The 26,546-nt window shown below is 43.6% G+C and overlaps 1 protein-coding gene across 4 annotated transcripts in view; it reads left to right on the top strand.

Moving 5' to 3' along the window:
* Prkcb (protein kinase C beta) overlaps window positions 1-26,546 on the top strand; it is a 295,276-nt gene that overhangs the window by 179,178 nt on the left and 89,552 nt on the right. For all 4 annotated transcript variants that reach the window (XM_074060332.1, XM_074060333.1, XM_074060331.1 and 1 more), the window contains 2 exons: window positions 19,807-19,963; window positions 20,956-21,090. In XM_074060332.1, coding sequence (XP_073916433.1) covers window positions 19,807-19,963; window positions 20,956-21,090 — 292 coding nt within the window. The remainder of the gene's footprint in view (window positions 1-19,806; window positions 19,964-20,955; window positions 21,091-26,546) is intronic.

The following is a 26,546-nucleotide window of genomic DNA, read 5'->3' as shown; positions in this document are numbered from 1 at the left end:
TTGATGTGAAATTCACATACTATAAAGTGACCATTTTAGAGTGGACAATTTGGTGACACTTAGTACGGTCACAGTGTTGTGCAGCCACCAGCTCTACCTGACTTCCAAGCCTTCCCACACTCCCCAATTCAGCCTTATACCCGCTGTGCAGTTACTCCCCACTCCTGCCTCCCCAGACCCTGGCAGTTACCATTCTGTTCTCTTTTGAAGACTATTTGAAAATTAAACTATTTAACACTTTGTCTTATACTTGAAAGAAGTCTCTGTGCAGTGCTTGGTCATCTTGATCAGAGTCGATTTTCAAAATACCAAAACTTTTCTGTATCATTTGGCAAATAATCAAGACCCCAAGTGCCTCCCCCTCCCTTTTAGTTATGTCTCCAACCCCTGGCATGGCCCAGTAATAAAGAGGCAATGTCCTGTCTGTTGGAGCCCATACACCTCCTCTAGGGCATTCTGATGGGCCAGCTGCTTGATAAACACTGATTGCAGCCCTGGGCTGGAGGTTGGGAGTAGAATTCCTCTAGCTGCCTCTTGTAGTCTAAAGGCTGCCTCCCCTTGCTCACCTGTTGGGATCCCACCTACTTCAACACCTTTACCGTGTCTTAAAAATCTTAGTATAAAGTTCAGTACTTCTCCCCTTCATGGTTTTTTTCTTTCTTACCACCTTGATGAATGATGTGCCAGATGGACCATCTGAAGATGGGAAGATGCTGTTCCAGGGTAAATATGTTGATCTTCTCCTGAAGGAGTCCCAGGCCTCTGATGACAGCTGTTCACTGCAAAGGAGCAAGTGATGCACTAAGGCGGCCCTAGATGCTGCTACCGTGGAACCTAGAGCCACAGTTATGGGTTCAATCAGAAGTGCACTCAGTGGGAAAAGTGACCCCAATGAGTTTTCTAAGGTGGTGGGATGTCCGTGTTACCTTGGCAGTCATTCAATCTCTTCTGCTCTCAGTTTCCAGGTCAGTAGAATGGGGAGGCAGTTGTATGTATACCATGAGGCTCTGGTGAGGATTTAATGACAACATGTTTGCAGTGGTTTGGACAGTTTTGGGCTCACAGAGCTCTTCCATCGCCATCTATTATTATTTAGTTCTTTTCTATCACATGTTGAGCTAAATCATTTTCACTTTATAAAAAAAACCAAAAAGAACATGGACTTAAACTCAGTAAGCAATGGTGAATCACAGAGGATGTTTTGAACGTGGGAACGACATGATAAGATCTCTGCTTTGGGAAGATTGATTTGTCTGTTGCTCATAGGCTGACCTGGAAGGGAGAGAGGTGCAGGGAGGGGCCTCTGTCAGAAGACTGACGTAGTGGTCCAAGCTGCTCTGTCTGAACATTTAAATTTAAATTAATGAAAATTATATCTGAAAATCTCAGTTTTTCCAACACAATAGACATCTTTCAAGTATTCAACAACCATATATGCTCAGAGGCTACTGTATTGGAGACCACACATTTCCATTATTCCAGACAGTTCTATCAGACAGCACTGGTTAAAATTAGTGGTTCTTGGGCCAGGTGTGGTAAGCTCAGGCCTGTAATCCCAGCTACTCAAGGTTATAGCTATTCAGGAAGATTGCTATTCAAGAACAGTCTGGGCAACAAACTTAGTGAGGCCCCCCATCTCAACCAACAAGCCAGGTGTGGCATCCACCTGTCACTCCAGTTACGTGGGAGGTGTAAGTAGAAGAGGATTACAGTCCAAGGTCAGCCCCAGGCAAAAGTGTGAGACCTTATTTGAAAAATAACTAAAGAAAAAAGAACTGGGGACATGCCTCAAGTGGTAAAACATCTACTGTGCAAATGTGAGACCCTGAGTTCAAACCCCAGTACCGCCAAAAAAAGTGTGTGTATATAGTTGCTTTTCTTTGTTACTACAGAAGCAAGTATTTTTCATGATTGAAAACTTAGAAAATAAAAAGTTTCTGAGTTCAAGCCCCAGTACCACCAAAAGTAGGAAGAAAGAAAGAAAGAAAGAAAAAGAAAAAGTAGTGGTTGTCATACCTGAGTGTGCATCAGAATAGCCTGAAAGTCTATTAAAATGTAAGTTGCTGGGCTCCATCTTTGATTCAGGAGATCTGATGGGGTCTAGGAATTTGCATTTCTAACAGGTGTTCAGGTGAGTCTGATGTTGGCTGGGGACCAGTCTTTGAGAACCACTCCTCAGCCCACAGTGTGAAAGACAAGGGAGTCATTTTGTGCATGTTGTGTGCCTCAGCTCAGCCCATTTGGGATTTGGACTCAGTTGCTTTCCAGGACGGGCAGGCCATGGCCACTCCTGGGGATCTGCTTTGGGTGGGAGGGGTTGTACTTAGGAGTTTTGGCTTCTGTGGCTGAAAAAGTTGCAAGGGACAGCAGAGGGACAAATCCTGGGGCAAAGGATGGATGACCTGCTTCTTTGTCTGCCTGCCTGTAATCCTGGAGCTCCTTTGAGGGCTGATGGAGAGGAAGGTGGAGACAGCAGCTTTTAGAACTGCAAAGTCAAGAACTTGCTGCCTTTGTTCTGCAGTCATATCTTGATAACTTTCTTCCTGAGGCAGTGGATGACGCATGTCTAGCTGCAGGGTCTGGGGGAAGGGCCTCAGGGTACAAGTGACAGAATTCAGTGAAGCAGGAAGTAGGGAAACAGATGCTTAAAACCTCAACATGTTACTCTGTTGCAGTGTGACTTAAACTCACTATTAGAGCAGCAGGAAGAAACATCCGTGGGCTTGCTCATGGTGAGCCAGACTGTGTCATCCACTGATGGGCAAGGTCCCCGGATGTTCTGTTCCCTCCCAGCTGAATGGGTATCAAGCAGAGGCTTAAGGTAGGAGCTGTGCTAGAACTCCCCCTACCTCGACTGGGCATGCTTTTCATAGATGGGCATCAGGTGGCCACCGGTGTCTGAGTGCAGGTACATGTTCTAGAACACTCCAGCAATACCCCTGTAGCAAGTAAATGTGACCCTCCTGAGGTGGCTCTTCTCATGGTCCCACCTGTTCTCATGGGATCCCCTGGATCTCCCCACAGCCCAGCAACTGAAGCTGGGCACATCAGAGGTTCCCCCAGGTCTCTGTTCCAATGCTGAAGGTGGCATCAGTACTGGTCTGCGGGTGCCTGGGCTATGCCATTTGCAAGTGTTTTGAATATAGCGAGTGTGTGTGTGTGTGTGTGTGTGTGTGTGTGTGTGTGTGTGTGTGTATACAGTGGTGAACAATGCAGGGAGGTAGGGAAGATTCAATGGGTGCCACAATGAATGGCTATGAGATATGAACAATTTGGTAAAATTACAATAAAAAGACAGTGGGAAGGATATCAGTTTACTTCAGGATAGTTAAGACCCATCACTTTGGTCATCCAATTACTCTGTCCGTCTGTCCATCCACCCATCTATCCATCCACCCATCCATCCATCCATCCACCCACCCACCCACCTTCCTTTCATCCATCCGTGGGTCCAGTGACAAAAATCTCCCCCTTTAGTGCTGTGCCACGAAGGATGTTTACCAGTACATAAGGGGGAGACATTCCTCTGTTGGGACTCCTAACAGATGTTTTCTTCCCTCATCACTCCCGAACAACAGCAGAAGGAACAGAAAACTTATCTTCCAGTGACAGCCCTTTCCCCTGTCTATCTGGGGAGCATGATGTGAGAATGTGGCTGTCAGGCCTTTCAAAACCCTTTGAGTCCCATGACTCAGTAGTGTGGTTAATGTAGATAGGGCTCTCCTATCAAAGCAGGGAGCCCATTGAAGAAATGAGAAAATGTGTACTCTTGCCCTAGACAAAGGGTGTGCCTGCCTTCCTCCGCGTTGGGAAGGCTTTTGTCCCAAGCGTTTGGAAATTAAACCCATCACTTAGCGATCGCAGCGAGCAGATTGTGGGGCTTCTGGCTTTTGCTGCTTGAGCTGTGAAAGCTGCCATTGGACACTTTTGATTGAATGTCCAAATTAAGCTGCCAAGTAGCGACTCTGCAGCTCTAGGGAGCCTGTGTTAGTATTTATGTCACATCTTTAGAAATAATCACATTGCAAAGCAGTGCCCAAAGTCATGTCAGCAACCACCACATCAGAGGGGTTGGACACTGCCTGCCATGCTTCTCACTACTGCTTCTCAGCATCCAGACAAGGATGGGGCCTCCTGGGCACCTCATCCTTGTTCCTGCCCTGAGGAATGAGGATGCAAGGACACAGCAAGCCTCATTTGTCCTTGTTTGCACTGAAGCACGAGGGAGGTGGTCCCCAAACAAGAAATAAAGCTGACTTATTGGGTGCCCAACTCCCAAACCATCTGTCCTAGGCATAAGGAAAGACCCTCCAGGCCAGCCGGAGGGGAACAGATGTTCATGGGAGGGACTTGTTTATCTGAGCTGATCTGGAGAGTTTCTCCTTTCTTTGCATTAAGCCCTGAAAGCTCTGTCCTGCCTAAAGTGGCAAGTGTTGCATGCCCAGAGGGACCTGGAGGTGACATTGCTTATGTTCTTGGGGAAGTGCCAGTAACTGAGGGAATAGACTTGTGAGACCTTAAGGGGGACTTACCCAGATGCTCCCTTGGAGGGGAGTGGCCTCTGGACTTCTAGGATGGAGGTGTTGGGGTCAGAGTAGTGTTCAGAAGCCCTGGGAATTGCAGGACCCTGAATGACCAGGAACACCTCTGTAGAAAATAGTTGAAGCTAAACTGGGTTTATTGGCTTACAAAACTGACCAGATTTCCAAATTTCTGGCTCCAAGGAGAGCCTTGTTACTGAACACAAAAGTGGCAGGAGTTTGCAGTGACACAGGCTGAGAACTTGGAGTTATCAGCTGGATGGAGTCTTGGGTCATCCAGGTTGTATCCAATGCCAGTTTGTTAAGAATAATTCACACAAGAGCAGCCTCCCATTACACAGGGATTTCTTTTTCTTAGATTTTCAGTAACGTTATTGTTGTTTAAAAAGTAATTCATGCTCAACTAAGACTATATACTTAATATATATCTTCCAAGTTCCCACTGAAATGATGGAGATTAAAAATGGGAAAAAATCGACCAGGGCTACAAACTAGCAAAATGGTACCCACCATATACCAAGACCTTTGGGGATTTCTCTAAGATGGTCTCAGACAATACTAGCTAATTTTATATCCTTTTTTTCCAACAGCTAAGCCTCTTCAGCTTTTCTTTCATGTAGTGGTATTGGTTGGTACCTGCAGAGGGATGGTAAATTATAGCAGTGATTCTGAGCATTCTTAATTTTCTTAATTTGAGTGTGGGCTTAAGTAGGTATGCTTTTGGGGTTTTACCAGTAGGCATGATGAAAGCCATCAATACATTTATTACATCAAGGAAAGCATTCATCTATTCCTATTTTTCTGGGTGTTAAAATTGGAAATTGTTACTGAGTTTTGACTTTTTGTCAGTTTTGAGATAATTATATCTTTTGTCCTTTGACCTAGCTTTACAATGAATAATAATGTTCTTAACAGACTTTCCTAAGGCCATAAAATGCTTTTGTTTAGAGAAATTGGGATCAGATTTGAGGGGTTTTGTTTTGTTTTGTTTTTGAGGTACTGAGGATTGAGTTCAGGGCCTCATCTTCTTAGGCAAGCTCTGCCACTTGAGCCATACCCCCAGTTCTTTTGCTATTAGTCTGTTTTCCAGATAGGATATTGAGCTTTTGTCCAGGCCAACCTCGGACCTCAATTATCCCATCTCCACCTCCTGAGTAGCTGGGATTAGAGGTGTATATCATCATGCCCTGCCCCAGACTTTGTTTTTGAAGGATCACTTAGGTTGCGGTGTGGAGGAAGGGCTGGATAAAGTCAAACTGGAGGCAAGAAATCAACTAAGAAGATCTTAATTTCACTAGGAGAGGAAAAATGAGTGCTAAAGCAACAACCATAGAAGTAACTGCTGTTTACAAATCACTCATCACCTGCCAAGCACACCACCAGTCTTCGTATAACTTAGTAATCACAATGACCCTATGACACTATTATTATTGTTGATGTGGTAGCAGTATGGATAGTGAGAAGGGCTCAGGTACATGAAATGATAAAGAAATCAAACAAATAATATGTGTGTTGGTAATGTTTACTAGTTTTTCTTTCTTTAGCTTTAATATGGTGGATTACATTGATTGATTTTTTTGTTATTGAACCAGTTTTTGCAATCCCAGGGCAGAACTCACTTGGTTGGGGTGTATTATTCTTTTGATGCATTGCTAGATTTGAGTTGCTAGTGTTTTGCTGAATTTTTTTTTGTATTTATGCTCACAGGGATATTTGCTTATAGTTTTCTTATACTGTTTCCTTCTGATTTTGGTATCAGAGTAATAGATTGCACTAAGGGAAAGGAACCAACGTAATTTGTAGATCCTCATTTGGACAGTTGGGTGGATGGTTGAGCACTCATGAAAACTGGCACTGCAAGAGCAGGAGGAGATGTGAGAGAACAGGGAGGTGACGAGTCATTGGGCATGTTGAGCTTGGTGTGCCTGCAGGACCTCCAGTGCGAGACAGCCAATAGATTGTTTTATGGATGGCTTGGAAGCTCAGTAAAGAGGTGCAGGTGGGAGTTTTCGGTATTTAGGCTAAGATCATGGAAGTAGAGCCCCTGGGGAAATACAGAAATTAAAAAACAAACTTCTAAATCATCCATGGTTTGATTCAAAGAGAAAGTCTCAAGGGAAATCAGAAAATGTCTGGAGTTAAAAGAAAATGAAAATACAACACATCAAACTTTATGGAATCTAGATGAAGAAATGCTTAAAATGAAATTTTTACTGGTGAATTCTACCAAACATTTAAAGAAGAAATAACAACAATTCATCTAAAAAATAGAAGAGGAAGGAACACTTCCCAGCTAATTTTATGAAGCTAGCATTATTCTAATTCCAAAACCAGATGAAAACAGTATAAGGAAACTATAAACAAATATCCCTTATGAACATAAGTACATTTTCAGCAAAATACTAGCAAATCAAACTTAGCAATATATAAAAAGAACAATACACCCCAACCAAGAGAGTTTTGCCCTGGGAGTACAAAGCTGGTTCAATAATAAAAGTTTATCAATGTAATCCACCATATTAAATCTAGAGAAGGGAAAACAATGAACCTGTCAATCAATGTGAACAAAATGCAAAGTCCAGTCATGATGAAGAAATAGAAGGGAACTTCCTTGACCTAATAAAGGACATCTATCAGAAACCTACAACATACATGACATAGAAGACTGCGTGTTTTCCTCCTAAGCTGTGGAGTAACACAAGGGTGTCCACTTCCACTCCTGTCCAACACCATAGTGAAATATCTGACCAATGTGATAAGACAACAAAAAGACATACAAATCAGAAAAGATAAAAACCATCTTTGTACACAAAAAAACACAATTGTCTATGTAGAAAACCCACAGGAATCTACCCCAAAATTCCTAGAGTTTAGCTATGTTGCAGGATACAAGGTGAACACTCACAAAATTTTATTTCTATACATTAACAATGAACAATTAGAAGGAAAAACTTAAAATGCCATTTATAACAGTTCCAAAACAAATGGAATACTTGGATATAAATTTAACAATACATGTCTGGAATTGGTATGCTGAAAATTACAATTCACGTCAAGAAATCCAAAAATACCTAAGTAAATGCAGAGACATACCATGTTCATGGATTGGAATACTCAGTGCAGTAAAGATGTCAATTCTTTTTGGGGGTGGAGGTGGGTGCTAGAGATCAAACCTATGACTTTGAGCATATTAGAGCAAGTTTTCTACCCCTGAGCCACATTGCCATCCCAAGATGTCATCATTTAAAGACTGATTTACAAATTCCAATAAAAACACCAGCAGAGGCCAGGTGCTGGTGCTCACACCTATAATACTAGCTATTCAGAAGGCGGAGATCAGGAGGATTGTGGTTCGAAGCCAGCCCAGGACAAATAGTCTGTGAGACCCTATCTCAAAAAAAACCCATCACAAAAAAAGGGCTGGTGGAGTGACTCAAGATGTAGGCCCTGAGTTCAAGCCCCAGTACCACAAAAAAAGCAGAAAATTTTGTTGATTATGAATATGATGATTATATGATGATTCTAAAATTGATATGGAAATTCAAGGGAACCAGAATGGCCAAAACAATTTTTAAGATGAAGACTAAAGTTAGAGGAATCACAACATCCAGTCTTAAGACTATACAAGGCTTCACTAAGCAAGCAGAGTGATGCTGGTGAAAGGACAGCCATACAGGCATATCGACCAAGGAAGAACAGAGTGAGAAGTAGAGCCACCCACAACACGGCCTATTGGTGTTTCATTGCAATGGCAATGAAATTGGAAAAGAACAGTCTTTCAACAAGCCATATAGATTGGACATCTACATCCAAACAAAATGAACCTCAGTCTCCACCTTACAACTCGTGTCAGTGTAAGGTATGAAATTTTAGGAAAAATGTATGTCCTAGAGTTAGAGTTCATAGATATCACACTACAATTATAACTCACAAAAATATATAAATTGGACTTCAAAGCTTTTGTTTTACCAAAGTCACTGTTATAGAAAGAAAATATAAATTCCAAATGGGAAGAGAATGTTAGCAAATCATATTCCTGATAAAGGGAACCCTCTGACTCATTCCCACTGGAAACATGGGCTAAACCCTTGGGAAGACACTTCACCAAGGATGGCAAATTCATGAAAAGGTGCTCATCAACAATCTTACAGACCAGGAAAATGATGCCACCAGCAAACACCTAGGAGGATGGCTAACACAATGATGGCGTTGGTGAGAACAACAGTAAATACTGCTGATGAGACGTGTTGATGAGGATTCAGAACTCATCTCGTGGGAATGAGAAATGGCGCAGTCACTCTGGTTGTCTTATATTACAATTAAACATATGCTTACCATATGACGCAATGATCCCACACCTACGTGTCTGTTTACCCTAGAGAAATGAAACTTTATGTTCACACCAAAACCTATGACTACTTACAGCAGCTGTATTTGTAATCACTGAAAATTAGAGACAACTCACATGTCTTCAACAGATGAACACACACACACACACACACACATTTGGCATATCCATGCATTGGAACACTACTCATTAATAAAAAGGAATTAGCTGTTCACACACATGACAACTTGGCTGACTCTCAAAGTCCTTACACTGAGTGGGAGAAGCCAGTCCCAAAAGGTTTCATACTGTATACTTTCATTTTATAAATCTTGAAAAGATAAAACTATTGTGATGAGAAACAGATCAGTGGTTGCCCAGAGCTGGGGTTGGGGTGGGATGTGACTATGGAGGAGAACGAGGAATTTTTCTGATTTTGTGATAGTTACATAAATCTACACGTGTTAAAAGTCACCAGATTACATGCTAAAAGAAAAACATTAGTTTTATTGCATGCTAATTAAAAATAAAATAAAATAATTTCTATAGGCAGAAAGTAAACAGATAACACAAAAACACATGGCCTGAGATGAAAAAGGAGCTAGCGAAGAGGAAGGCATAGGGGATAAGCAAGAAGAATGTCTTGTTGTGATGCTAAAAAAGTAATTTAAAACAATAAAGTAGGTCAGGTGTGATGGCTCATGCCTGTAATCCCAGCTACTCAGGAGGTAGGAATCAGGAGGATTGTGGTTCAGGGTTAGTAAAAAAGTTTGTGACACATCATCTCAATCAATAAGCTGAGCGTGGTGGTTCATACTTGTTATCCCAGCTGTGCAGCAAGTGTAGATAGGAGTATAGTGGTCCAGGCAGCCCAGGCAAAAACATGAGACCCTATTCAAAGAATAACTAAAGCAAAAAGGGCTAGGGGTGTGACTCAAGTGGTATATCACTTGCCTAGCAAGCACAAGGCCTTCCCAGTACTACCAAACACAAATAAAAAAACACAACAATAAATGGGAATGCATGGATACAGTAACTAGAGGAATGTCTACCTTGGAAAGTGTGGTAAATAGTATAGGAACAAGTTTAAGGAATACTCCTAGATGACAGGGGCAGGGACAAAGAAATGGTTTGATCATGACAAAGTGAAAGCTGTTGAGAACAAAGGTGTTTTCTTCATTCTTGGTTAAGTGGGTATCAGATACTCTAGGAAAAAATACAAGAGCAAATGGAAAAGCACCTAGATTCAGAGTAGAGTTTGAGATAACAAGAAATAAATTGTATAAAAGGTCTTTCAATTATGAAAGGTAAAAATCTTAGAATAAAAAGAAGTCATGAACTTAGGGTCAAAATACACAAAGCAAAAAATATTAAAAGTAAAATAAATGTACAAAATATCATAATAGGAGTGTTTTAAAAAGCATACCCTGTCAGTCTTTGATAGGTAAAGCAGGTTTAAATATGAATATAGTTGGGTGCCAGTGGCTCACACCTGTAATCCTAGAGACACGGAAGGCAGAGATCAGGAGGATCGAGGTTTGAAGCCAGCCTGGGCAAATAGTTCTCGAGACTCTATCTCAAAAAAACCCAATATAAAAAAAGGCTGGTGGAGTGACTCCAGGTGTAGGCCCTGAATTCAAGCCCCAGTACCACATAAAAATATGAATATAGGTAACAATATAATTAAAATGAATACCAAATACCTCTGTCTTGAGCCCTGAACCCTGAAGGGAAGAGAATTCCCTTCTTTTCTTGTTCCCACAAACTTGGTGATATATTTGCTAGCTATTGCAAGCAAATTTTCCCAGAAACTGTTCACCCTATATAACTAAAAGTTAATGGCAAAACATATAACTTAGAGGATTATCAGAGATGATGATGGAGCCAGGAATGTAAAGGAGCCCCAGGTGTGGCTCAGCTGGTAGAGCACCCGCCTCACAAGCGCAAGGTCCTGAGTTCAAACCCCAGCATAGTGAACAACAACAACAACAACAAAACTTCTACCATCAGGAATCCAATGGAGCCTTAAGAATGGAAATCTTAAAATTGCTTGTGGCGGCAACAGGAAAGGAAGTGGAACAGGGACCCCCAGTAGGATTGAAGGCAGCGTGGAGGGCCAGGCTGTGTGCAGATTGTGAGTGCATCACGTGCAGCCTTTCTCGAGGGACGCACTCTAAGGCAGCTGTCATGGATGGCTGGAGGTTTGCAGAGAGGATGTTGGGGACAAGAATTTAGAAACATTTACCCTCCTGGCCAGAAGTGACTGGAAGGACCCTCCCTGTGGGTAGGGCTAGCAATGAAGGGACACAGCTGTGCACTGATGGGTCTGAGGGTTGGATGAGGTTTAAAAAAATTGGTGTAAAGACAGAAGAGAATTACAAGGATAGAATAATCCAAAATAGCTAGAAGAGAGAATGTTGAGTGTTCTCATCACAAAGAAGTGATAAGTGTTTGCGATGATCATTACATAACGTATAAATGCCAAACATCTCAGTGTCCCCCATAAAGATGTGTAATTGTTATATCAACAAAAATTTTTAAAGAGTTTTTAGTGGAGATGCCACTCCAGGTGGAGCTCTAAGAGAGCAGACTGGAATGGAAAGGAACCACGTGTGTGGGTTTATTGCATTCGGCCTCTGGTCATCCGTCATGCTGCCTCCTCCAAGGTTCATTTGCATGAAAATCACAGTGAAGGGTTACTCTTTTAGCCCTGAAATTCATCTTGATCATTTGCCTTAGATGATATGATTTGGTCCAAATTCTCTCAAAAGGAGAAAGGAAATCAGCCTTCGTGGGCCTCTGCCAGGAGTTTTACCTTCTACGTCACCATTTTTCTCCTCTATAATATAGGGTGGCCTGATGGTGCAGATATGAAATGTCTCCCTCAGGCTCATGTGTGAAGGCTCGGTCCCCAGTTGGTGGTGTTATTACTGAGATGTGGTTGGATCATGAGGAGACTAACTTCATCAATGGATTAATCCACACATGAGTTCACAGGGGAATGGCTGTTAGGGTGTGGAATGTCGGAGGAAGTAGGTCACTGGGGGTGTGTCCTTGAAGGGTGAATCTTGTCCCTAGATGCTCTCTCCTTCCTTCCATAGCTGTCATGAGGCGAGCAGCTTTCCTCCACCAAGCCCTTCCTCCATGATGTTTCTATCTTGCTCCAGGCCTAAATGCAATGGGACCAGCCCACCATGGGCTGAAAGCTCAGAAGTCATGAGCCAAAATCAGCTTTTCCTCTTCTCAGTTGATTTCTTTCAGGTATTTTGTCACAGTGATAGGAGACTGAGTAACACAGGCATTCATATAGTTTGCTGTTGTGACTTCGACTTTTCAGAATGGAAGAACAACAGGCGTGAAATGCAACTTGTCTTGGCCAAATCTGATGTACCCCACCCCACCTCTGCTGTTATCCAGTAGCCCATTTGAGTTGGCTGTAGTGTTGTCAGTATTTTTGGAGACAGGGAAACTGAGGCTCAGAGAAGTCTTTGGACTAAGAATACCCAGTTGATGAGCATCGAGGGAGACAGGATTTAAACGTAGGTCTGATGTCAGCGTCCAGCCATTGCTAATTCAACTCCTGATTCATCCGCGCTTGCTCGCACCCTCACACTTGCCAGCCTTGACAGGCTCTCTTCTTCACAGACACCATGACGGGCCCAGCTGGAAGTCTGTCTCAACATGGATAATTAGATGTGTGACAACTGCACCTCTGCCAGCAGTGATAGGAAGCTGCTGCTAGGAGCTGTGGGGCCATGATGTGCCCGGGATGACGTGGATGCTGCCTAAAGTCCCCACATTTTGCTGGCTTTGTCATCAGAGCCTATCGGATGAGGCTAACTGGGACGACCTGTTAAGGGGTGGAGGAAGGTACTCAGGGATTCTAGAGCTCACGAAACTGCAGCTCAGAGGAACTTGGGGTTAGAAATGCCAAAAAATTAATGAGTGAACAGGAATCAATAGAACCTGGATTGTAGAGAAAAGGGCTAAAGAGACTTCCAGTGCAAAGCATGGCAGAGCCATGGGGCGGGTTTATCGCACTCCCCACTAAATATTTTTCTATATGTGCATTGCCTCTGAACCATCTGTGAGTAAGTTGGGGTCAAGGTTCTCACTAACCCAAAACAGCTCCATTGTCTGTTTCCCAAGGACAGGACACATCTTCTCACACATGCATAGTACAGTTCTCCAAATGAGGAAATGTAACCTTGACTCAATGCTACATCAGCTTAAGCAAGGGCCTAACCTGCCAGCCCCCCCCGGAAGCCACTGGTGTTGGAGAGGGGCAGGACAGTGTAGTGAGAACAGTTTCATAGATGGAGTGCTGTTCACCTGTTCAGAGCCTCTCTCTGCAGCCTTGGTTTGGCCCTGGGGCCTGGGCTGAGGGCATCTCACTGATGTCAGTGAGAACATTCTGGGTATCTGTGTTATTTAGCATGGAGCTTGTTTTCTGGGCTCTGTGATTCAAGCCACACATTTTGAAGCCTTGCTCTGCAGATCCAGTTGCTCTCTGAACAGGGACAGTGTGAGTCCTCAAAGGCCTGGACAATGGATTTTTAAAAGCTCTAAATGCACAAATGAATTTTTATCAATTTGTAATAATACAGCTAATGGAAGGATGCATTCTCTTTGTAAGAAACGTAGCATGTGACAGACAGACTAAAGACCTTTTGCTCACAATCCCAAATGTGCTCCCTTTTATCTCTTCCTCATATGTAACCATGACTTAAAATTATTTTGGGTAAGCTGAATGCTGGTGGCTCATGCCAGTAATCCTTGCTACTTGGGAGGCAGAGATCAGGAGGATCATGCTTCGAGGCCAGCCTGTGCAGATAGTTCAAGAGACCCTATCTCGAAAATACCCAACACAGCCAGGTGCCAGCTAGGATTATGTCTATAATCCTATCTACTCAGGAGTCAAGAGATCAGGAATATTGAGGTTGGAAGCCAGACCTGGCAAATAATTTGCAAGACTCTATCTTGAAAAAACCCATCACCAAAAAGGGCTGGTGGAGTGGCTCAAGTGGTAGAGTGCCCGCCTAGTGAGTGTGAGGCCATGAGTTCAAACTCCATACTCAAATGTTATTTTGGGTATATCCTTCCAGATTCTTTCCTACATATTTACATTCACATATGACCTTTTTGTGTCTTTCTTTTGAAGACTTAAAGGGTCTTTTGAAAATAATTTTATTTTGGCATACTCTCAAAATTACAGAAGATGGCAAGAACAGTACCAGGAGCTTGTGTTTACACTTTACACGACCAATTGTTTGTTTTATACCCCATTTAGCTCATTATTCTCTATTACATATTTTTATTCATGTGCATTTTTTCTGAACTGAGAGTAAGTTGGGATCATGTTTCCCGTTAACCCTCAAATACTTCCGTGTGTTTTTCCCAAGGACAAGGACATCTCTTGCAGATGCATAGTGCAGTTATCCACATGAGAAAATGTAACATCGACCCAATGCTATTATCTAATAATTTAGGTGACATTTCATTCGTTGAAGCTCTCAGACCCCTTTCTTAAACAAAGAAACTTTCAAAACGCTAATGGGCATGAATGGCCAGGTGCACAGAGGTTGGTAGTCAGCCCAGCCCTAGAGCGTTGGCTGCTTCCATTGCTGTGGGTGCGTAAATTAGCACTTACCTTTGTTACTGCAGACACCCTCAAACTGCGTTTTAGTGGGTGCAGTTTGAATGACAGTTTCAGGACATAAACTGAAGACTCAAGAGGACTGATAACGCTGTGGAAAGTCCCTTCAAAAAGATTTTAATAAAGAAACACTCCTCACTCATATAATGTGTGATCAAAGCACCACAGTTATTCAGACTTTTCTAAGACTTTTGGGGAAAAGAAAAAACTTAGGAAAGTTCTTGGCGAAGACAGGTCTTAGGAAAGTCATCAGCATTAGTTCTACCTTCTTATGGATTCTGCGTTGTCTTCAATAACTTTCATCAGAATGCAGGCTCTCACTTGTTCAGAAATGATGGAAACAGTCAGGTTTTATCCTGCACTCAGCTCCACGTCCAAAGCCAGCCATAGTCCCTGGACCCAGATGCTGTCTCTTGTGTATGTAGCAAAATTCCACCGGCGGGCGGGGGGAGTGAGGGGGGAAGGTTGCTATTTCTGCTTTGTATGAAGCATTTTGTACCATCTGGGCTGGCTGGATTTCAACAAAGATAGTAAAGAAACATTTATCAAGAAAAACCAAAGTTGATCTCTCCAAGTGTGGTCTAGAGAGATTTGTTTCCTCGATACGTATATGACTCTCTCGATGCTGGGAAATAAGACTTGTCTTTGAAAAGCTTCAGGAGGCCCAGGCCTTTGGATCTGAGCCTGCAGCTACTGTCAACTGCTCATGACACAGTAGTTTTAGTAGCCAGAGCTCTCGGAGTTGCAAATGCCAACAGTTCCAGAATCAATTCTACTCCATTCCTTCCCAGAAATTGTTAGCCCTTTGGTAGAGGATAGACTCACATGGACAGAAATAGAAGGAAGGCTGATAAGGGTGGGTAGTTGCTTGCCTTTGTGGTGTCAGTTCATAAAGGAGTTAGCGGGGAGGAGTGGGGGAAAACGGTCTTACCTGTGAGAAGGAAGATGAGCTGTTTCCACTTGCATACTGGTTGCCAATCAAGCAGACAGACAAGTTTCTGGCCCTTCATTGCATCTCAAGTCATGTTTTTATGCAGTTCACTGTGTGATAGAAGTGTCATTCCCAGACTAGAAACTGGCACATGCTATTTTCCTTGGAAGGCTCAAGAAATGAGAGAAAATAACAGTTGGGGATCATCCTGTATAGAGAAAACGCGCTGGTATCTTAAGAAAACATCACTCTGTAGAACTGTGGTGCTCAGTGGGCCAACAGCATAACCTCACACAGAAACGTGTTAGAAAAGCAAAGGAACAGATCCTACTCCAGGCTTACTCAATCGGCGTCCCTCTGCAGGGTGGGCCCCGGGAATCTGCCTCGCACGCCCTTCAGTGATCCTCATGCACCTGAGGTTTAAGAAGTGCTCTTCTGACTGTTACTCCAGAGGCACCTGCACATCCATGTTTATTGCGGCACTATTCACAATAGCCAAGTTATGGAAACAGCCAAGATGCCCCAGCACTGACGAATGGATTAAGAAAATGTGGTATCTATACACAATGGAATTTTATGCAGCCATGAAGAAGAACGAAATGTTATCATTCGCTGGTAAATGGATGGAATTGGAGAACATCATTCTGAGTGAGGTTAGCCTGGCCCAAAAGACCAAAAATCGTATGTTCTCCCTCATATGTGGACATTAGATCAAGGGCAAACACAACAAGGGGATTGGACTATGAGCACATGATAAAAGCGAGAGCACACAAGGAAGGGGTGAGGATAGGTAAGACACCTAAAAAACTAGCTAGCATTTGTTGCCCTTAACGCAGAGAAACTAAAGCAGATACCTTAAAGCAACTGAGGCCAATAGGAAAAGGGGAACAGGTACTAGAGAAAAGGTTAGATCAAAAAGAATTAACCTAGAAGGTAACACCCACGCACAGGAAATCAATGTGAGTCAATGCCCTGTATAGCTATCCTTATCTCAACCAGCAAAAACCCTTGTTCCTTCCTATTATTGCTTATACTCTCTCTACAACAAAATTAGAGATAAGGGCAAAATAGTTTCTGCTGGGTATTGAGGCGGGGGGGAGAGAGAGGGGGCGGAGTGGGTGGTAAGGGAGGGGGTGGGGGCAGGGGGGAGAAATGACCCAAGCCTTGTATGCACATATGAATAATAAAAGAAAAATGAAAAAAAAAAAAGAAGTGCTCTTCTGGAAGGGTTCAGTTGGGAAGATCAAGTGTATAGTTCTCAAGAGGAAATAGCACAGGTAGTTCTGTTTGCTGTTGATCCATTTGGAGTGGTTGTCTTCCTAATAAAAATAGACAAATACAGGAAAGGAGGGCGTGGTAGGAGTCGTAATAGCAGTGAAATGGCAGTGATGTGGCTAGCATTTACTGAGTATTTTCCAGGTCCTGGGTCTGAGCTAAACATGTATATTCTTTATCCAATTTTACTCGTATAACAATCCATTTTATTGATCAAAAGTTGAGGTTTAAATATGTGAAGTAACTTCTAGGTAAGATCTTACTGCCCTGGCATCTTACTGCCTTGGATCCTGGCTACTGTATCATTTGAAATAGCTGTTTTTAAAAACAAACTTGATTTTCTCTGGCCCTTGTGGACAAGGTCAACATCTTATGCTGTCCCCTGCACCCCTGGGTGCCTAGAAGAACGCTTAGCACATCGTAGGGACCTGCTTGTTGAACTTAACTCAGTCAAACCCAAAGATGAGTAAGTCGTATGCAAGAATGAGGTGCAACTTGCAGGCAGAGATGCAGGGTGAATTCACCCTCAACCTATGGCTTAATGGAAGGAAGCGCCATCATGTTAGAATGCAACAAAATGTCAGTGAGGAGTAAATTAAAAGTTATAAGCCTCCCAGCTCTTTTCTAATCTCATTTGTTCCGTCCTAACCCCTACTGGTTGTGTGAATTTACTAAGTCAGTTCTCCTCCCTTCTTCTCTCCCTCCCTTCCTCCTTTCTTTCTTGTCAACAACAACCAGGTGCTTAGGTATAGGAAAATAAAGGGCAGATATTTGAATTTAACTAGGACTGGGGCTTTGTCAGATAAGTAAAATAGAAAGAAAGAGGGCCAAGGGAATTGAGAGTGTTTTCAAGGGAGCAATTATAATGCACCCTGAAATCTTAGCTGGGGTGCTGAGGAGTAGAAAGTATCTGTTGGATCCAGTGGATTCCTGGGTGAGGAAGAGTTGTTGCGGTGGAGTGACAGGGTTAGTTAGCTGGAGAGAATAAGAGTGGTGTGACACAGTGGGGGTGTAGAGTGATTTCTGGGAAGATGAGCTCCAGGGTGGGGCTGTGGGCAGAGATAACTATGACTTGGTGGAAGGAAAAGTCGCAGGAAGTGAGGGTGTGCTTTACCCCTACTTGAACGTGTAGAACTCCTGTTTTTACTGTCTTGTTGCGTTTGTAGAGCATTTAGAAATGGTGTTAGTAACGGTGGTGGAAGTGGGTATCTGTGTTATTCTGACTTGAATGGAATGGCGTTTCTCAGGCACTGAGGTGATATCATTTCAGATAGCCTTCATCCTGTTAAGCAATTTCCCTGCTATTTCCAGATAACTACAATGACTTATGGTTTCCTCCTTTCACCTATAAATGAACGTATTAATAATAGATTTGCTAAGGTTGAATCATCTTTGAATTTCTGGTAGGAGGCATTATATATGCAACTTCTAGCAGATTGTTTAATTCATTTTGGGGCTGAATGTTGCCCTGGATTTTTCTATCACAAGTGAGATAGTTCACACCGCATCCTTACGATCTGGACAATCTTATTTTCTAGTCCCCTTTGACTACCTATGTTATTAGCTCTTGAATTGATCTCTGATTGATTTCTTCCTGTTTCTCTGAGCTGGTGCTTTATTCTACCTTATTCTTTCTAAGGCCATTTGATGCCGACCCTCCACTTCCTTTACTTCCCTGGCTGCTCCTATCTCCTCCTTCACTTGGGGTGTGCTTAAGTGAGGAGGGAGCCCAGCTGTACTGCTGCTGCTGTTTCCTTCGGCTCTCTTTGAGCTGCCTGAGTGCTGGTTCTGACACACGGATAACAGGCGCATGTTAGTTTAGATGGCAACTCTTTAATTATTTGTTAGCTTTTTTGAATTGAGGTAAAATTCACTGCACATAAAGTTAACCATTAACTATTTTAAAGTGTACAGTTCAGTGGCAAACCATCATCTCGATCCAGTTCCGGTACCTTTTCATCACCCTAAAGAAGATTGCAGTCATGACGTAGTAACTCCCCGTTCTTCCTCCCGTCCGCTCTATGTCTGTGAATTTACTTGGTTTGGGAGTGTATTAGTCAGACTTTTGTTGTTATTGCTGCTGTGATCGACCACTGGAAAGAACAACCTAAGAGAGGAAGGACTGATTTTGCTCACAGGTTCAGAGGTTTCAGCCAGTATGTGGGCAGGGCTTGGGGAAGGAGCTCACATAATGGTGGACAGGAAGGAAGAGACCAAGGTCCCATTGACCTGCTTTGTCCATAGTTCACCACTTTCCAATAGTCTGTTCACATTCTGAAGCCATCAATGGATTAATACATTGATGAGGTCAGAACCTTCATGAAAATCCCTCATGGACACACCCAGAGGCATGCTCTACTAATCTCCCAGGTGCTTCTCAAGCCAATCATGTCGGCAAGACTAACCATCACAGGGATAGTCCATATAAGTGAAATAATGCAATATGTGACCTTTTGTGTCTGGGTACACACATGTTCATAGCAGCACTATTCCTGATAGTCAAAAAGTAGAAACAACTCAAATGTTGATCATCTAATGAATAGATAAACAAAATGTGGTATGTCTGTACAAAAGAATATTACTGAGCCTTGAAAACGAATAAAGTATTGATACATGCTATACCACACTGAATCCTGAAAATGTGCTAAATGAAAGAAGCCAGTCTCTCTTGTGGTCTGTGTGGAAGACAAGTTTAGAAAACTTACTGTGAATCTTGGAAGTGGTAGAGGGGAAGCAACATAAGTCAGAAATCAATTTTTAGAAGGGGGTGAATATTATCAAAGAACATTATGTGCTTGTGTGAAATGTCACAATGAAACCCATTCTTTTGTACAATTGTATATGCTAATAAAAAGATAACAAACAAGAAATCAATGTTTAGCCAATATAGGACAGAATCAACAGCCTATCAACTTACATCATTTTGTGCGCTTCTATCTGCTGGTGTTCATAAAATTTGAATTTCCATTGAACAAGTGTGATGCCCAAGACCCTGGCTTACGTTCCACAGATGTCACTGTTTGCCTCTTAAACATTTTGGGCACCATTAATGTTGAAACTGCTTTTTCTTTTTCAGTTAGAGATGCTAAAAACCTTGTACCTATGGACCCTAATGGCTTATCAGACCCCTATGTCAAACTGAAACTGATTCCTGACCCCAAAAGCGAGAGCAAGCAGAAGACCAAAACCATCAAGTGTTCCCTCAACCCTGAATGGAACGAGACCTTCCGGTTGTAAGTTGAGACCCTGGAGCTTGGCCTGGGCCCAGTGGTTGGGTTGTGGGTCACCAGATGTTGGGCACTCCTCTCTCAGGTGCTTCCTCCCTCCCTTTCTTCTCTTCCATCTGTATTTCAAGTAAAAATGAGAACCTGTTGTTTAAGTAGAGTTGAGAATGCCTGTGGCACGGGGGAGTGGGTAGGGTGTGTTGCTAGGTGAAGGTAAATTGTGGAGCCATGACCTATAGGGTATGGTGATGACCTCTGTAGGGCTAAGTTCAGGGATGAGGTTGGGCCCACAGTCTGCTGGGAGATCTTCCATCCCTTTCTCCATGCATCTGGGCCACCACTGAGTGTTAATTGCAACAAGCACTAGTTAAAATATATAACTCCATTGATTCACTCTTTCTCATCTTACAGATGGGGCTTGTAGAGGCTGGAGGATGTGCCCTAAGTCCCATAGCAAATAATGAGGTGGGGTGGGATTCGGCCTTGGGAAGAGGCTGTGCTTCCAGCCACAGGCTAACTGCTGTTCCTGGGGGATGGGGGTAGCCCCATCTTCTCCTCCCTTTCTCAGGGTAAAACTAGGAAGCACCTCAGTATCAAGCAAGGCCAGGCATGTCTCAGAACAATGTTCCCTGAGACTCCAACAAGATCCTTTCTTCCATACACGTCCTCAGCCTCATCTGCACGCACAGACGCACTGATTATTATGGGTATCCGTATTTCTTACAGTGGCTGTTGACGGGATTTTCTGAACACTCTGAGCCCTATTAAGACAAAAGACAGCAGACATAGGTAAAACAGGTCCTGTTGGAATCGGCCCCATCCTCTGCCTGTTTTAAGTCACAGCCTGTCAACTGAGAAAAGCTCACACTCCCGGGGGGAATGGGACGGAGAATGTGGCACTTAAACATCTCCACCTCTGGGGCTTGTCCTCTTGTACATTTCCTCTCCTTGAGGGATCACGGCAGCCTCTGCTGACTTCTTTCTTTTTTTTCTCTGCACAGTCAGCTGAAAGAATCAGACAAGGACAGGAGGCTCTCTGTGGAGATTTGGGACTGGGATCTGACCAGCAGGAATGACTTCATGGGCTCATTGTCATTTGGGATTTCTGAACTGCAAAAAGCCGGTGTCGATGGCTGGTAAGAAAGATCTTGCTTTGAAAACTACAATGTGTTTTAGTCCATCGAACAGGAGACTAAGGATGTTTTGCTTTTTTCCTCCTAAAAGCAACACATTAAAGCAGAGGACTAAAGTGTGGCTGGTAGATTGGATTTGCCTCACAGACATGCCTTATTTGCTGCTTACTTAAAAAAAGAAGCCAGGTGTGGTGGTGCATGTCTGTAATCCCTGCACTTAGGAGTATTGTGAGTTCAAGGCCATCCTGAGATGCATAGTGAGACCCTGTCTCAAAAAACAAAAGAAGGAGAGGGAGAAGGAAGAGGAGGAGGAAGAAGAAGAAGAAAAGAAAGAAGGAGGAAGAAGAATTAGTTGCCAGTATTTTACAAATCTGGAGGTACAAGACAGCAATGGGGAACAGTTGAGTAGTTAATGCCCATTAGACAGGACATGGTTTTCTGTTTGCCACAGACCTTACCATTCCCTATGTCATCACATCTGCCCCACTTGACACCAAAGTGGCTCTTGCAGTTTACCCCAAAGACCCGAGCAATCCACTGTCAGATTTTGGTTCCTCAAGGAGAAATGTCTTTATGAAGGGTGCCTCTCAAGTCTGGCCACCCTCAGATGTGATGTCTCCTTTCTTCTCTTATGAAAAAAGAAAAAAGAAAAAAACCTTCCAATATCTCTAGCTGGGAGGGAGGGGTCCACAGTTACCTGAGTGAAGGAATTAGAATCCATAGTGCAATCTGGCATGGCCACTATGGGAGAAGAGGGAATTGGGACTGGTCCTATTTCTTTGAGATAAACAGTCTCATTTCTGAGTTCTGTCAGTTCTGAGTGAAAGAAAAGAGAAATCTCATTTAGCAAGAACGAGAATGTGTGTTCCAGACCACCCATCCTTGCCACACTTTACAACTTCCATCCTTGCCACACCTTACAACTTCTCGTCTCTGTGTTTATCACAGGCTTTGTCTGCTGGGTACTTGTCACTAGCGATCCACCAAGGCAGAAGCAGACATGTCCTTCAGAAGGTGGCTCAAACCGGGGGATGGGCAGAGATAAACCTTGAACATGAAAATTGCTCAGGCCACAGCTCTATGGCGACTCCATGAGAGGTGTGATCAGACAGGACTAAGTGTGTGAAATAAACACAGCCCACAAATGCTCAAGTCATAGTTCTTAGAAAATAGGTAACAAGCATTCATCAAGCCTTTCTTCAGCTTACTAATGAGGAATCCAGCAGGAAAAATGGCTGCTTCCACAGAAGATTCGAGAACTGATGCTTAGAAAACTTATAGAAGCTGGGGGCAAGGCCTCACGTCAAAGCCCAGTACCTCTCCCCCAAGATCTGTCTATCTATTCATCCATTTATCACCCGTCATCTATCTATTTATCTATCTATCTACCTACCTACCAGTCTAGATAATCCATAGAAAAAAGGATGAAATGACTTGGCTAAGTTAAAAAAAAAAAATCTCACGCAGATGCTGGTGGCTCACACCTGTAATCCTAGCTACTTGGGAGGCTAAGATTGGAAGGACTGTGGTTTAAAGCCAGCATGAGCAAAAAGTTTGCATGACTCCCATCTCACCTATAGCTGGGTGCAGTGGCCTTGACTGTCATCCCAGGCTACATGAGAGGCTGCAAGCAGGAGGACTGTGTTTCCAGGCCAGTCTGGGGAAAAAAAGCTTGCAAGACCCCATCTTGATGGAAAAAAGCTGGGCGTTGTGGTTCCCATCTGTCATCTAGTGATGACAGGAAGCTTAAAATAGGAGAATCACAGTCAGGCCAGCCTGGGCAAAAAGTGGGACCATATCTCCCAAATAACCAGAGCAAAAGGGTGAAGGCATGGCTCAAATGGCAGAGCATCTCCTAGCAAGCACAGAACCCTGAGATCAACCCCATACTGTCCGCCCCCAAAATCTCACCTCAGTTTTCTAAAAGTCACCATCTCTCTGAAGACTGGGGAGGCCATCTGGACCCTACTTGGTTGTGAATGTTAGTCAAAATACTATTACTTTGGGGGAGGAGACACCTAACTAGAAAATGACATTAAAAGGTCACGTGATCATCATTTCCCCTCCAAGTTTTGGTTATTTTCCATGACATATGGATGGTTTGACTTTGCACAGTCCTACCTTCATTCACTTACAGATGGGGTGTTTCTTCCTCTCTAAGTCAAGTTTAAAAAGGTGAAAGAGGAAGAATGCATGATCCACAGGGGGCAGCAGTAAGACAGAGGAGAACATAATAATAATAATTATAATAACGCAGCTACCACTTACTGACTCTTCCTGGATGCTATGAACATTTACATAGTGCTGATCAGATGTGCAGAAAAACACACCTTTGTTGTTTTCTACAGTGCTCTTAGACTTCTTCATGCGGGTTTGTGACCAGGGTGGCCAGGGAGAAGGGCCTCTTCCATGTTCTCTGTTGCAGGGTGGCTGTTCTGCCTGGTCGCTGAACTGGCTCCCACTGAAGCAGGACTGGCCCCACCGAGCTTTGGGCGTCATGCTGGCGTCAAGATGGCACCCCTTTCTCTGGCCTGTTGCTTCCCACTGTGTGGTTCCTCCACTGAGTCCTCTGGGTTTCCTCACCACTTCTAGGACTCCTCATTCCTGAGCCTCCTTCATGGGGAGCCAGGAGCTGTGCCTCACACATCTCCTTCCTCTTCCGCTGCTGCTCCTGAGATGGCCTTGTCTTCCACCAAGGCGGGACCCTGCCAAGGGCTCCACCCATGTGCTTACCACTCCCCATCTCCTGTTCCTTCTCTCCCACACTGTCAGGGAGGCTGAGGCAGGAGGATTGCAAGTTCGAGGCTAGCCTGGCTCCAGACCCTATCTCCAAAACCAAAGCAAACAAACAAAACTAACAAAACTGATTATTTACTTAAAACATTGCCAACTTAAACAGTTTTTCTAGAAGAACCTTAACAAGCACTGTGCATTTAGCTCAAGCAGTCAAAAAGAATATGCAAGGACAGAAAAGATGCAGGCATTTTAAGAAGGTGGAATTAATAAACAGTGATGGCAAGGAGCAGGGAGGAAAAACGGCTTAACACCAAGTGACGATGTGTCAGGAGTAAGTCCAAATCATGACCTCAGTCACACTTAGAACATCATTGAACTCTCCCAACAGTTTTAGGCAGAGCATCAATCTTGAGACTCAGAGTAGTTAAGCAATGTGTTGGGGACACACAGCCCCTAGGTGACAGCTCTGAGGTTTGGGACCTGGTCTCTGTGATGCCCAAGACTTAGCATATACAGATTCTCTTTTGTCTCCTGATGGCAGGAGGCTGAGGGCTAAGAGTACACAACTAGGGGTTGACTTTGGCTGTCTAACAGGAAGGATGCTTTGTGACCTCAGGCAAGTCACTTCACCTCTCTGTGCTACAGCCTTCTAAGCAGGTGTTTTTGCCATTCATCTCATTTATTACACTGCTTTCCCTCCTTCACTTAGGATGGCTGTCAAATGGATGAAATAGTATTCATGTGGGAACTTTTGCAAAATACAAGTCCTCTTCCAGATTTTGAGGTCAAAGTCCTCTTTAGGTTAAGAGCCAAGAAATCTACGACACTGCCTTGACACTAAATAAACCAAATTCTTGGAATTTGGGTTTTGACTAAGGTTTCTTTTAAACATCATGTGATCTTGGGTGAGTTGTATGCCCACACTGAGACTCAGTTTCCCCATCTACTAAGGGTTGGGCTCCTCCAGCTAGTCTGTTGTGCTACACAGTCATAAGGTCTGTAGGGTCAGTGGCCACGGCCCTATAAGTTTATGATGGAGCTAAAAAAATTCTGCTTGTCTATTCCCATTGCATTCCAGGTGCTGCTGGTTTTCATGGCAACTTGCCACAGCCCAGACTCTAGACCTCAGAGCCTGAGCTGAAACGGGCTGTGCCACCCCGGTCTGTGTGCACATGCTGTGTGACATACACAGTGATGAAGACGGCTTCCTCAGACCTGTCCTGGCTCTTAAGTGATGCACAGCTATCACCTAAGACCATGTGGCAGAAGCAGCTGTGAGGACTCCAGAGCCTGCTGTCTAAGCCTCTTCTTGATTCTCGCTCTGGCCGTTCACACTGTCTCCTTCCTTCCCCTCCACACCCAAGCTTCATTTGTTTGACTTGTTTATTTTTTAATTTGTGTCTGGGATTCACGTCTCCATCCTGTGTCTGTTTCCTCCTTCCTGTAGGTTTGTTGTGCGCTTGTCTTTGACTTTAATTGAATATTTTGCTCATTTGGTTTTCTCCTTTACCCTACTCTGCTCCTTAAAAATAATGGACACACATTGGAGCGATAGATAATTGCTCAGGCACTGATGCATCCCGTTGGCCTTGGTTACCTTTCAAAGTCTGTAACTGTGGTTTAGTATCTATCCTAACATGCTGTGTATAGGCAGGCATTAAGCTCGGCTAGCTTTGCATTAAATCTTGTTTTAATGCTCAGTTTCAGTGTTTTATAGTCAGCAAATACGGCCTGTATGCTCTTCTTTCTCCCTTCCTTCGCTCTGTCCCTTCCTCTCTCTTCTTTCCTATCTCCCTCCTTTCTTTCCTTTATTCCTTTCTTTCCTCCCTCCCTGCCTTCCCTCCTTCTCTCCTTCCTTCCCTTTTGCCTTTTCTTGCAGTTTAGCTTAGTGTCTGTTCAGTCATTGTTGCTAAGTGTTCTGTGCACACTTCAACAAAAGGTTGCATTTACACTTGTGGGGCTTACAGCCCCACCTGACAGCAGTGCCCAGGTCTCTTAGCCCTTCAGACGTCCATCTGCTTTGCTTGAGATAAAATGTACAGAAGTTGTTCTGGTTCTCTCAGGAAAGTTGCCTGAAAGTTTTTTCATTTCTGGGTTTTTTTCTTATCTTCTTGGCCACACCCATCCTCAAGAATTACTTTATTGACATAGTTATCTTTGTGTGCTTAAGGCCTTTCCCTGTTGCCTTGCCTTGTTGCTGGCATCTATTTACTCACTCAGTCACTCAATCAATCACTCACTCACTCACGCATTCATTGAAAATCCATAACCAGAAACCACTGTGTGGAGAAGATGCAGGTGCACTAAGCAAACAGACAAGAATCTTTAGCTGCATGAGATTTTTCTCTGTAGTTGAAGGACAAGAAGCAACATCTTTAAATGAGCAGAAATAAATAATGAAGCATAGTATGTTGGAGGCTGGTAAATGCTATGGAAAAGCAAGTAAGATTTGGTCATGCTGGGGCGGTATTAGATTTTATAGGTCACTCAGAAAGGACTCACTGGTAAGGTGACATTTCCCAAAGACCTGAAGGGAGTGAGGGAGTGGGCCATGTAGCTAGCTAGAGAGAAGCCTGAAGGGAGAGAGCAGCCAGTGCAAAGGCCCTGAGTCGGGGCCTGTGTGCACTCCTGTGTGTCTGGTGAGTTTGAGGGGCAGTGCAGTGATTCCTGCAGCCTAGGCAGATCAGCAAGGAGGGTAGAGGTGAGGGATTTAGTCCAGGGGA

The sequence above is a fragment of the Castor canadensis genome, chromosome 17 (assembly GCF_047511655.1).
Source record: "Castor canadensis chromosome 17, mCasCan1.hap1v2, whole genome shotgun sequence".
NCBI lineage: Eukaryota > Metazoa > Chordata > Mammalia > Rodentia > Castoridae > Castor > Castor canadensis.
Note: the sequence above shows the minus strand (reverse complement) of the source record. Positions and strands in the feature narration are given on the sequence as shown.